Genomic DNA, 12,751 nt, shown 5'->3' with positions numbered 1-12,751 from the left:
TTGAACTAAAGGCTGTAATGTAACAAAATAGGTAAAAAGCCAAGGGGGTGAATACGTTTGCAAGGCACTGTACATACAAATCAGTCATATATTAATGCAAATGATTACATTACCACAAAATGCCTCCCATGTATAATAAATGCATAATAAACCTAAATTTAAAATGTGAAACCATATGTTCAATATTTCATTAAGCCTTGTGTCTTGTGAACTAGAGTCCAAAACAAAATATCTTAAAAGCGCTTGTGCTGGGACTACAAAGCCTGCTTCTTCAGTCATAAATTCTACTCTGAATAAAAGTTTCTAAACAATAAAGTGTCCACTTTCCCCTAAAGATGTCACTTGTACCCATCCTAATTTGTTGACCCCTTAAGATCAGCAGGTCAAAGAGCACTTTTAAGATGGAGATCTCTTCTGATTAGGTTGTGCAGGCAAAGCCTCCCTTGGACAGTCGATGCTTCCACAATGATGGGTTACTCTCTCCTTATCACCTCCAGTCGGACCATGCAGTAATATTAAGAGAGGGAAAATTCCATAGTGTATTACCATTTATTTATTATAGTTAAAACCATATATTGCACTTACAAGATTTAAAAAAAAAAGGTCACTTTAAAAAAGACATACCATCCGGGACACTTCTGTGTTCCACGGCTCGAATGCAAGGAATTGGAAGTGACACAATCAGACCTTCCCAACACATTTCGTCGTCCGAAGCGCTGCCATATTGCCTAACTTCTGAGAATATGTACTCTTTCGTCTCCTAGCAACTACCACTACACACAGTTGGCAGCCATGTTACCCGATTCCATAACAAATGGCTAACGGCCATAATATTGAAGTCTACACCAGGCGCTTACCGGCCGCAGTCCTCATTTCAGAACACAAAGGCAAAGCGGGGGAGATCGCCACGCTAACGTCACTTGTGTTAGTTAGTATGACCATCTCTGATGAAAGATCCACCCACTCCATAGATCGCGTTTCATTCATTAAAACTTTAGTACTGTAGCTGAGTGGTCAGGGCAGGTATAGGGCACATTAATGGCAAGTCCTGTGCCTTGTGCTGATTTTGTGTTTATTTTGACTACTACATTTAGGCTTTACGGCTCTCAGGATTTTGTTCTTTCTTTCTCGAACATCACGGGACACAGAGCCACAGTAATTACTGATGGGTTATATAGGTATCACTGGTGATTGGACACTGGCACACCCTATCAGGAAGTTCAACCCCCTATATAATCCCTCCCCCTTGCAGGGATACCTCAGTTTTTACGCCAGTGTCTTAGGTGATGGACGTGTAAAGATGTCCTGTGCTGAGCTCCAAAGGGAATATCCTAAGATCCTATACTGGGGCAAGCCAGGCGAACCGGATCCATTCAAAGTGTCTTTTCATGGCCGAATTGAATGGTACCCGGGCCTCGTGTCCGAAGAAACGAGGTTTTACCCGTAATGCTTCTTTTTTTAGAGAGCTGGACCCCGCAGATCAGAAAATGGCTTTAAACTTCCTAATTTCTGGCGAGGTGCTTTACGGTCCCAGAACTGTTGGATCCCCCTACTGATGGCCCCAGTCTCTGACGATTTTTTCAAACGGAGCCCACCGTGAGAGGTGAAGATTGGGTCTGTGTAAACAGCACCCTGCGGCTGGATAAGGTAAGAGGAGATTCCACAGAATTTTTGAGTTCTAGTGGCTTTTCTCCTTTAAGGTAAATGCATGCTATGCCTATTGTGACCACCGGGGGCTGCCAAGAGCACAAACCTACACATGCTGACTCTGTCTCAGGTGTTGTAATCGCTGTTTATGTCCCAGCGTCTCAAGCAGGCTGCAAACAGGTAAGGTGGAAAGGGGGATTTCTCATGTTTGAATGTTCCCCCCCAGGCTAGAGAGGGGCCACAGGGGTCTAGAAAGTGGTTATACCACCCGGGCTCTGCGGCCTAATGGCCACCATCTCTCAAGATAGCCGTTCAGGCAGATCTTGTTACCAGCCTCCCCCCCCCCCCCCCCCCCCCCCCCATCCCCAGCCTTTCTCCGGAAGCATGACAGGAGAGTCGGCAGTGCGGGAAGCGCTCGTTTTTTTCAAAACTCGAGGGGGGGGGGCGGTAGAGGTGGGGGCGGGACGTCAGCACAGGTGCTTAGACTCCCAGTCAGGCCAGCTGCAGGCTATTAAAGGCACTCTGTACAGGTGCACTCAGCCTTCTGAGAGACACAGAGCTGACGGTCGCATGTAAGGTGGGACACAGGCATTCTCCTAGGCAGCATTTACTGAAGTAACACCAGACTAAGCATTGGGTAGCAAGGCTTTTAGCCAGACTACATCGCTCAGCGGGCAGTGTTCATTTGTATACCTCACACCTTGTTGCTTTGCACTATGGGTAGAAGAGGTTCAAGCACCCCAGGAACCAGAGACACTAGGGGATCTCGTTCAGGTTCTGAGGGCCCCCTGTCGGCAGCATCCTCCCCCCCTAAAGATGGGCCAGGGACGGCTAGCCAGGGAGAGCCATCGGGGTCAGGGGCTACACCTGTTTCTGGCACTTCAGCCCCTGTATATATTACACAAGAGGTTTTTTCCTCAACCATTAATGGTCTAGAGGAAAGATTAATGGCCGTGATTACGTCTTCACTCAGTGGAAGAAAACGCACTAGGCTTTCCTCTGTTCCCCAAGACCCTCAGACAGAGGAGCTCTGGGATAAAGGAGATGAATCCCTTTCAGAGGATCGGGATGGGATGGATGATTCCTCTTCGGAGAATTCAGGTGGAGAGGGACCCTCTGCGACTTCCCAAGAGAAAGTCTTAGTGCAGATCCTCACTGGATTGGTCCGCTCCACATTTAAGTTGCCCATACCTGAAACTGCTAAAGAATCCTCTTCTGCTTTGGGGTCACTGAAACCTTTCCAAGCAGCACATGCTTTTCCTGTTCATACTTTACTTGAAAAGCTTATTTATTCTGAGTGGGATCACCCAGACAAACGTTTTTTTCCGCCGAGAAAGTTTTCAACACTTTATCCGATGGAAGAAAAGTTTAATAAAATGTGGGGAATACCGGCTATTGATGCCGCCATTTCCTCCGTAAATAATAGCCTGACTTGTCCTGTAGACAATGCTCAGATGCTCAGGGATCCTGTAGATAAAAGGATGGAATCCCTATTGAAGGATGTTTTCTCAGCAGGATCAGTGGCCCAACCTGCAGTAGCAGCGATTGGAGTCTGTCAATACTTAAGAGACCATGTTAAGCAGGTCATCAAAGTATTACCTGAACAGCAGGCCCAGGGGTTTGCTAACCTTCCAGCGGCCTTATGCTTTGTGGTTGACGCCATTAGAGATTCTATCGTGCAAACCTCCCGTCTTTCACTGGGGTTGGTGCATATACGTAGAATCCTATGGTTGAAAAATTGGTCAGCCGAAGCACCATGTAAGAAGCTACTGGCTGGGTTTCCATTTCGTGGTGCAAGGTTGTTTGGAGAGGACTTGGATAACTATATCAAGAGAATCTCTTCTGGGAAAAGCACTCTCTTACCTGTCAAGAAGAAGAGTAAGCGTCCCTCTTTCAAACGGACTCTTTCCCCAGCGCCGGGGGCTTCAGCCTCCAGGCAGTCTCGACGGCCGCCTCCATCGGGGTCCAGAGACAAGAGTCAACCCCAGGGACAAAAGAAGTCCTGGGGAAAGAAGCCTACTAGGCAAAACACTAAGACCTCTGCATGAGGGGGCGCCCCCGCTCACTCGAGTGGGGGGAAGACTGCGACAGTTCTCAGAGCTCTGGCAGGAGGACTTCCAGGCCAGATGGGTAATCTCCACGGTAACCTTAGGGTACAAGCTGGAGTTTCAGGAATTCCCCTCTCCTCGGTTCCTCAGATCAAATGTTCCCAGAGAAGAAGCAGTCGCTCCTTCTAGCGTTAGAGCGACTTTTGTCGCAGGAGGTCATTATGATAGTTCCCGCAAAGGACCAGGGATTGGGCTTCTATTCCAACCTTTTTACGGTCCAAAAGCCAAATGGGGTTGTCAGGCCCATTCTGGACTTAAGGGATCTGAACCGATTCCTAAGGATTCAATCCTTCCACATGGAATCAATTCGAACAGTAGTTCCCACCCTGCAGGGAGGAGAATTTCTGGCATCAATAGACATCAGAGATGCATATCTGCATGTGCCCATTTTTCCTGCTCATCAGAAGTTTCTGCGCTTCGAGGTAGGAGGGCGCCATTTCCAGTTTGTGGCTCTGCCTTTCGGGATAGCCACTGCACCTCGAGTGTTCACAAAGATCTTGGCTCCTCCTCTGGCCAGATTAAGGGCTCAGGGTATAGCTGTCATAGCATACCTAGACGACCTGCTCTTGATAGACCGGTCGGTAGCCTCTTTGAAGGGAAACTTGAGGACCACGGTCAGGTATCTAGAACACCTGGGTTGGATCCTCAACTTAGAAAAGTCTTTCCTAAAACCAGTAAGAAGACTGGAGTATTTAGGTCTGATTATAGATACAAGCCAGGAGAAGATATTTCTACCCCAGGCAAAGATCACTGCTTTGAGAGAGCTGATTCTGACAGTAAGGACCAAGAAGGGTCCCTCAGTCCGCCTTTGTATGAGGCTACTAGGGAAGATGGTGTTTTCATTCGAAGCAGTTCCCTATGCTCAGTTTCACTCAAGAATGCTGCAACACAGTATTCTGTCGACCTGGAACAAGAAGGTTCAGGCATTAGACTTTCCGATGCACCTGTCGCATGCGGTGCGTCAGAGCCTCAATTGGTGGCTCATACCCGAAAACCTGCAGAAGGGGAAATCCTTTCTACCGGTTACCTGGACGGTGGTAACAACAGATGCCAGTCTGTCAGGTTGGGGAGCAGTTCTGGAACAGGCTGCGGTCCAAGGGGTATGGTCCAAGACAGAGAGGACCTTACCCATCAACATTCTGGAGATCCGGGCGATACATCTAGCTCTAAAAGCCTGGACTATCGGGCTACAGGGTTGTCCGGTCAGGATCCAGTCCGACAATGCCACAGCAGTGGCTTATGTCAATCATCAGGGAGGCACCCGGAGCCGAGCTGCTCAAAAAGAGGTGAACCAGATGTTAGTCTGGGCAGAGATGCATGTGCCATGCATATCGGCAGTTTTCATCCCGGGAATAGAGAATTGGCAGGCGGACTATCTAAGTCGCCAGCAGTTACTTCCAGGGGAATGGTCTCTGCATCCCGACGTCTTTTGGGCCATATGCCAAAGATGGGGGGTTCCAGATGTAGATCTCTTTGCATCCCGATTCAACAAAAAGATAGACAGATTTGTGGCAAGGACAAAAGATCCACTTGCATGCGGGACGGATGCGTTGGTGATTCCGTGGCATCGGTTCTCACTGATTTACGCATTCCCGCCTATTCTGCTACTACCACGACTCCTTCGCAGGATCAGGCAGGAAAGGAAGTCGGTACTTCTGGTGGCCCCCGCTTGGCCCAGAAGGACTTGGTATGCAGACCTGTTATCTCAGGGTCCAGTGTTCCATCCTGCCTTACAAACGCTAAATTTGACGGTTTGGCTATTGAGACCCACGTTCTGAAGAGTCGTGGGCTCTCAGGTCCTGTCATATCTACCTTGATTAATGCAAGGAAGCCAGCTTCCAGGATGATTTATCATAGAGTCTGGAAGGCTTATATAACCTGGTGTGAATCCAGAGGTTGGCATCCCAGGAAATATGTCATAGGTAGAATCCTTGATTTTCTACAGATGGGATTAGAGATGAAGCTGGCCTTGAGTACCATCAAGGGCCAGGTCTCTGCTTTATCAGTATTATGTCAGCGGCCACTTGCTTCGCATTCTTTGGTCCGAAACTTTATGCAGGGGGTGATGCGTCTTAATCCTCCGGTTAAAGCGCCCCTAAACCCCTGGGACTTGAATTTGGTCCTGGCTGTGTTACAGAAACGGCCTTTTGAACCAATAAGTCAGCTTCCTTTGGTCTTGTTGACAAGGAAATTAATTTTTCTGGTGGCCATCTCTTCTGCTAGAAGAGTATCAGAATTAGCAGCTCTTTCCTGTAAGGAGCCTTATTTGATTATACACAAGGATAGAGTGGTACTACGCCCTCATCCTAGTTTTTTACCGAAGGTGGTTTCTGATTTTCATTTAAACCAAGACATTGTTCTACCTTCCTTTTTTCCAGATCCCTGTTCTCCGGAAGAGAGATCTCTACATTCGTTGGATGTAGTAAGAGCAGTTAAGGCCTATCTAGGGGCAACTACTCAGATCCGCAAGACGGATGTTTTGTTTGTGCTGCCAGAGGGTCCCAATAGAGGACAGGCAGCGTCAAAAGCTACCATTTCTAAATGGATTCGACAGTTGATCATTCAAGCTTACGGTTTGAAACAGAAGATTCCTCCGTTTCAGATCAGGGCACATTCCACAAGGGCTATTGGTGCTTCTTGGGCAGTGCATCACCGGGCCTCTATGGCTCAAATCTGCAAGGCCGCAACCTGGTCTTCAGTTCATACATTCACCAGATTCTATCAGGTGGATGTGAGAAGGCATGAGGATATCGCCTTTGGGCGTAGTGTGCTGCAGGCAGCGGTACAGGGTCCTCAGGTCTGATTGCACCCTACTTGGTCGTGGTTCCCCCCCCTCAGGTAGCATTGCTCTGGGACATCCTATCAGTAATTACTGTGGCTCTGTGTCCCGTGATGTTCGAGAAAGAAAATAGGATTTTTAAAAACAGCTTACCTGTAAAATCCTTTTCTTTCGAAGGACATCACGGGACACAGAGGTCCCGCCCCTCTTCTAATACACTATATTGCTTGGCTACAAAACTGAGGTATCCCTGCAAGGGGGAGGGATTATATAGGGGGTTGAACTTCCTGATAGGGTGTGCCAGTGTCCAGTCACCAGTGATACCTATATAACCCATCAGTAATTACTGTGGCTCTGTGTCCCGTGATGTCCTTCGAAAGAAAAGGATTTTACAGGTAAGCTGTTTTTAAAAAATCCTATTTTTTGAATGTTTTATACTGACAAATGTTAAAATAGTTATGAAAATGTTTTTTATATGTATATAATGTGTGTGTATATATAATATCTCACAAAAGTGAGTACACCCCTCACATTTTTGTAAATATTTTATTATATCTTTTTCATGTGACAACACTGAAGAAATGACACTTTGCGACAATGTAAAGTAGTGAGTGTACAGCTTGTATAACTGTAAATTTGCTGTCCCCTTAAAATAACTCAACACATAGCCATTAATGTCTAAACCACTGGCAACAAAAGTGAGTACACCCCTAAGTGAAAATGTCCAAATTGGGCCTAAAGTGTCAATATTTTGTGTGGCCACCATTTATTTTCCAGCACTGCCTTAACCCTCTTGGACATGGAGTTCACCAGAGCTTCACAGGTTGCCAATGGAATCCTCTTCCACTCCTCCATGACGTCATCACGGAGCTGGTGGATTTTAGAGACCTTGCACTCCTTCACCTTGCGTTTTGAGGATGCCCCACAGGTGGTCAATAGTGTTTAGGTCTGGAGACATGCTTGGCCAGTCCATCACCTTTATCCTCAGCTTCTTTAGCAAGGCAGTGTTCGTCTTCGCAGTGTGTTTGGGGTCATTATCGTGTTGGAATACTGCTGTGCGCCCTGAAGGGAGGGGATCATGCTCTGCTTCAGTATATGTTGGCATTCATGATTCCCTCAGTAAAATTTAGCCCCCCCAGTTCCGGCAGCACTCCTGCAGCCCCAGACCATGACATTCCCACCACCATGATTGACTGTGTAGGCAAGACACACTTGTCTTTATACTCCTCACCTGGTTGCAGCCACACACGCTTGACACCATCTGAACCAAATAAGTTTATCTTGGTCTCATCAGATCACAGGACATGGTTCCAGTAATCCATGTCCTTAGTCTGCTTGTCTGCTTGTCCTGGCTTTCTTGTGCATCATCTTTAGAGGAGGCTTTCTTTTGGGACGACAGCCATGCAGACCAATTTGATGCAGTTTGCGCAGAGACGCACGGTGAGGTCAGTGGCTGGTGAGGCACTGGCTAGTATCAGAGCCAGATACACACAGGTCACATACGCTGCGATGGTTAGAGCGAGAGCAATATATCTAGCACTAGACCTCCTCTGTAACTCTAAACATGTAATCTCCACAAGTGTGCACAATTTTAAAGCGTGACATGTTATTTATCTATTTACTTGGCGTAACATCTTTCATATTATACAAGAAAATCGGGTTATCTTTAGTGTGTTTTTTTTTTTTTTTTTTTTTTTTTTCTTTTATGTTCATGAAACAGTTTTTTTTCCCCCCAAAAAGCGTTTGAAAAATTGCTGCACAAATACCGTGTAACATAAAAAGTTGTAACGACCACTATTTTATTCCCTAGGGTGTCTGCTAAAACAATATATATAATGTTTGGGGGTTCTAAGTATTTTTTTAGCAACAAAAATGATGGTTATTACATGCAGGAAGTGTCAGAATTGGCCTGGGTGACAAGGGTTAATTACCATACATAATATACGAATAATTATTATATATTATTTTTAGGGTAATTTACTATATTTTCTAAAACTGTACTCAAACAGGTGCCTTAGCAGACAAATTACTGAAGTTTGAAGTTATGACTTCAAACCAGTAATTCCACAGTAAATAGATAAATGATTGTTATATATATAGCATATAAATATATGATTTAGCTTGATTATAACAGTACCTTATCAACAGCAGCAGATTCTCATTCTCCCTCTTAACTGTGTGAGGAAAAACATGGGATTGTGAGTAAATCTTATACCCATAAACCTGTGTATTTCCTTGTAGTTAAGAGGGCTGGGCTGGAAGGGAGCATTTGTCTTTTAAACACATGCCCCTTCTATGACACTGCAGTGAGAGGCGTGCCTCCATTGCAGGATTTTTATTGGACAGCTGGGGCTAATGGTACTTTACCATTGGTCCAAGACTCCAAGCTGTCCATTGAGCTCGGAGCACTGTGGGCTCATCCTCTCAGTCTGCTGCAAACAGAGTGTGCCAGCTTTTATTTTAACTGACCGCTCTGTATGTAGCTTCTGACAGGCTGTGCAAGGAGCCCCCTACCTCTGGAAGAATAGGTCATAGGTGCCACACATTTTTTACCAGTGGTGGGGTAGGACTTAGGCTACCTATCCCCCAAATTTGGGGTCTCTGTGACCTCAGGTCGACTAACTACGACCCCTGAGGCTCAATTTATTTATTTTTATGTTCATGGCAGATGAGGCTCTGCCTCCCCTGACTGCATATCCCTGAGTGTGTGGCTTATGGTCTGAGCACTGACAGGCTGACCCCCCACCCCTTCAACCTCCACAGCAATGCCGGCAGCACTCATACATCCATTTCCCAAAGACAACCTCTGGATATGACGCTGAGCACATGCACTCAACTTCTTTGGTCGACCATGGCGATGCCTGTTCTGAGTGGGACCTGTCTTGTTAAACCGCTGTATGGTCTTGGCCACCATGCTGCAGCTCAGTTTCAGGGTCTTGGCAGTCTTCTTAAAGCCTAGGCCATCTTTATGTAGAGCAACAATTCTTTTTTTCAGATCCTCAGAGTTCTTTGACATGAGGTGACATGTTGAACTTTCAGTGACCAGTATGAGAGAGTGAGAGCGATAACACCAAATTTAACACACCTGCTCCCCATTCACACCCGAGATCTTGTAACACCAACAACTCACATAACACCGGGGAGGAAAAAATGGCTAATTGGGCCCAATTTGGACATATTCACTTAGGGGTGTACTCACTTTTGTTGCCAGCGGTTTAGACAATAATGGCTGTGTGTTGAGTTATTTTGAGGAATTCACACTGTTATACAAGCTGTACACTCACTAGTTTACATTGTAGCAAAGTGTAATTTCTTCAGTGTTGTCACATGAAAAGATATAATAAAATATTTACAAAAATGTGAGGGATGTACTCACTTTTGTGAGATACTGTGTGTGTGTATGTATATATGTGTGTGTGTGTGTGTGTGTGTGTGTATGTATGTATGTATGTATATATATGTGTGTGTATATACACATACATACATATATACATACATACATACATACATATATATATATATATATATATATATATATATATATATATATATATATATATATATATATATATATATATATATATATACATAAAATTTAAAGAAATGTTTTGGATACCGATTTTTACAGCTACTTTTAAAGCTGAAACACATTAGCACCTGTTGACTCTATTTTTACACTTGTAAATAATAAAGGACTTTCAATAAGAAGCATCTGAGTTGCCAGCTAACATCATTATGGATTCCTATATTGATTGTTTCCAAGTCTATCTACCATAACTCTAATAATGTTTTTGCTTGCAGGAGTGTAAAGTGGAAAACCCAAACACAGGATTTGTTTATAATTTGGAATCTTTGAGGAATCAGTCTGGATATGTTGCTAAAGGAAATGGTAAAACTTACAAGGTAAAAAGCCAGAATTCTAAATAGCTGGATTTTCATATATAATCAAAAAGAAGTATATGTGAATGTTAGTAGACTTATGCCCCGTACACACCATCAGAAATCCTGCCAGCAAAAGTCTGATGAGAGCTTTTGGTCAGAAATTCCGACCATGTGTATGCTCCATCGGGCTTTGGGTGGCAGAATTCCAGCCAGCAAAAGATTGAGAGCTGGTTTTCTATTTTTCGGTCGGAAAAAGTTCCTATCCGAAAATGCGTTCGTCTGTATGCAATTTGGACACGCAAAAAATCATGCATGCTCGGAAACAATTCAATTCATGCTCAGAAGCATTGAACGTCATCGTAGTGTTGTACGTCACCGTGCTCTTGACGGTCCAAAGTTCAGAGAACTTTTGTGTGACCTTGTGTATGCAAGGCAAGCTTGAGCGGAATTCCGTCGGAAAAACCATTCAAGTTTTTTCTGACAGAATTTCTGATCGTGTGTATGGGGAATTAAAGGGAAAGCATAAATATTCCCAGATAAGTGTGAGATTACAGAAATGAGAGAAACTGCCGTCCTACTGCAATACAGTTGTTTGGCCTTGTGGGCACATTGCATAAAGAGAATGTACAGTCTTTTCACTGTTGTTCGTCAATGTATATGCCAAAGTGAGCAATTTCTTAAGTTACGTGCAGCAGATTCCCGCACGTGCACACAAGTGCCACCAGCTTCTGCTAGATGGGCACTAAAAGAGAAACGCACTGCTCTCTGGGAGAGCTTTAACCCTTTCATGACTAAGCCTATTTTTGAAATTTGGTGTTTTACGAGTTAAAATCCGTATTTTTTGCTAGAAAATTACTTAGAACCCCCAAACATTATATATATATATTTTTTAGCAGAGAATCTAGAGAATAAAATGGACATTGTTGCAATATTTTATATCACACAGTATTTTTGCAGCGGTGTTTTAAACGCAAATTTTTGGAAAAGGGACACTTCCATGAATTTTAAAAAATCCAAACAGTAAAGTTACCCCAATTTTTTTGTATAATGTGAAAGATGATGTTACGCCGAGTAAATAGATACCAAACATGTCACGCTTTATAATTGCACGCACTCGTGGAATTGCGACAAACTATGGTAGCTATGAATTTCCATAGGCGACGCTTTAAATTTTTTTTACGGTTACCAGGTTATAGTTACAGAGGAGGTCTAGTGCTAGAATTATTGCTCTCGCTCTGACGATCGCGGCGATACCTCACATGTGTGATTTGAACACCGTTTACATATGCGGGCGCGACTTCCGTATGCGGTTTCTTCGCTGCGCGAGCTCGCGGGGACGGGGGCGCTTTAAAAGAATTTTAATTAATTTTTTTAATTTATTTTTAGATTAATAAATTGTGTTTTTAAAAAAAATTTTTTTTTTTTTTTTACTTTTATTGCTGTCACAAGGAATGTAAACATCCCTTGTGACAGTAATAGGTGGTGACAGGTACTCTTTATGGAGGGATCGGGGGTCTAAAAGACCTCCGATCCCTCCTCTGCACTTTAAAGTATTCAGATTGCCAAAAACGGCGATTGTGAATACTGTATATGTTTTTAAATTCGGCGCCATTGGCAGCCGAATAAACGGGAAGTGACGTCATGACCTCGCTTCCGCGTTTAGATTGAGAAGGCTGGAACGAAGCCACCCACGGCTTCGTTCCAGCCCGCCCACAGCCGCCGGAGACAACCGATTGGATACCGGGCCTCCCGATCGCACGGGAGGCCCGGTAAGAGCGGCGGGATGTCCCCTCCCGATCCTCCGGTATAACAGCCGAGCGGCTTTTAGCCCCATCGGTTGTTATACTCGGGTAGCCGATCGCCCGCTCTAAACAACGGTACCGGGATGATGCCTGCAGCTGCGGGCATCATCCCCGTATAACCCCGGAAAGCCGAGTACGCACATCTGCGTACAGTCGGCGGGAAGGGGTTAAAGTAGAAATCCCAGGAAGGTGAGAATTGTAATTCAGTAAAATCAGTCTGTATATGCATTAACTTAAGGGGTTAATCCTCTGCATTGTGTAAAACGGCTGTCTCATCCTCTCTTCTCTGATTCTCCCCTACTTCCACTGCCCCCAATCCATCTCCTAATAAAACAGGGCCTTTGGAGTCACTCTGCACATGCTCAGTTTGGTTGGTATTGTCCCCTGGAACACACATGTCCTTATTTAGGGTTAAGAAAAAAAAGAGGGGGAAAAATGCACTGGACTGTGCATTTGGACTGTGCAAAAACGTACTGGAACGCATCAAAAAATGCGCATGCAGAAAAGCATCTGGAACGCATCCGGACTACATT

The 12,751-nt window shown here is 44.8% G+C and overlaps 1 protein-coding gene across 1 annotated transcript in view; it reads left to right on the top strand.

Moving 5' to 3' along the window:
* Window positions 1-12,751, top strand: part of IGF2R (insulin like growth factor 2 receptor) — a 261,523-nt gene that overhangs the window by 144,076 nt on the left and 104,696 nt on the right. The window contains exon 21 of the mRNA XM_073627997.1: window positions 10,336-10,437. Coding sequence (XP_073484098.1) covers window positions 10,336-10,437 — 102 coding nt within the window. The remainder of the gene's footprint in view (window positions 1-10,335; window positions 10,438-12,751) is intronic.

The sequence above is a fragment of the Aquarana catesbeiana genome, linkage group LG04 (assembly GCF_042186555.1).
Source record: "Aquarana catesbeiana isolate 2022-GZ linkage group LG04, ASM4218655v1, whole genome shotgun sequence".
Classification (NCBI taxonomy): domain Eukaryota; kingdom Metazoa; phylum Chordata; class Amphibia; order Anura; family Ranidae; genus Aquarana; species Aquarana catesbeiana.
The sequence above is the reverse complement of the archived record's forward strand: the minus strand, read 5'-3'. Positions and strand labels throughout refer to the sequence as shown.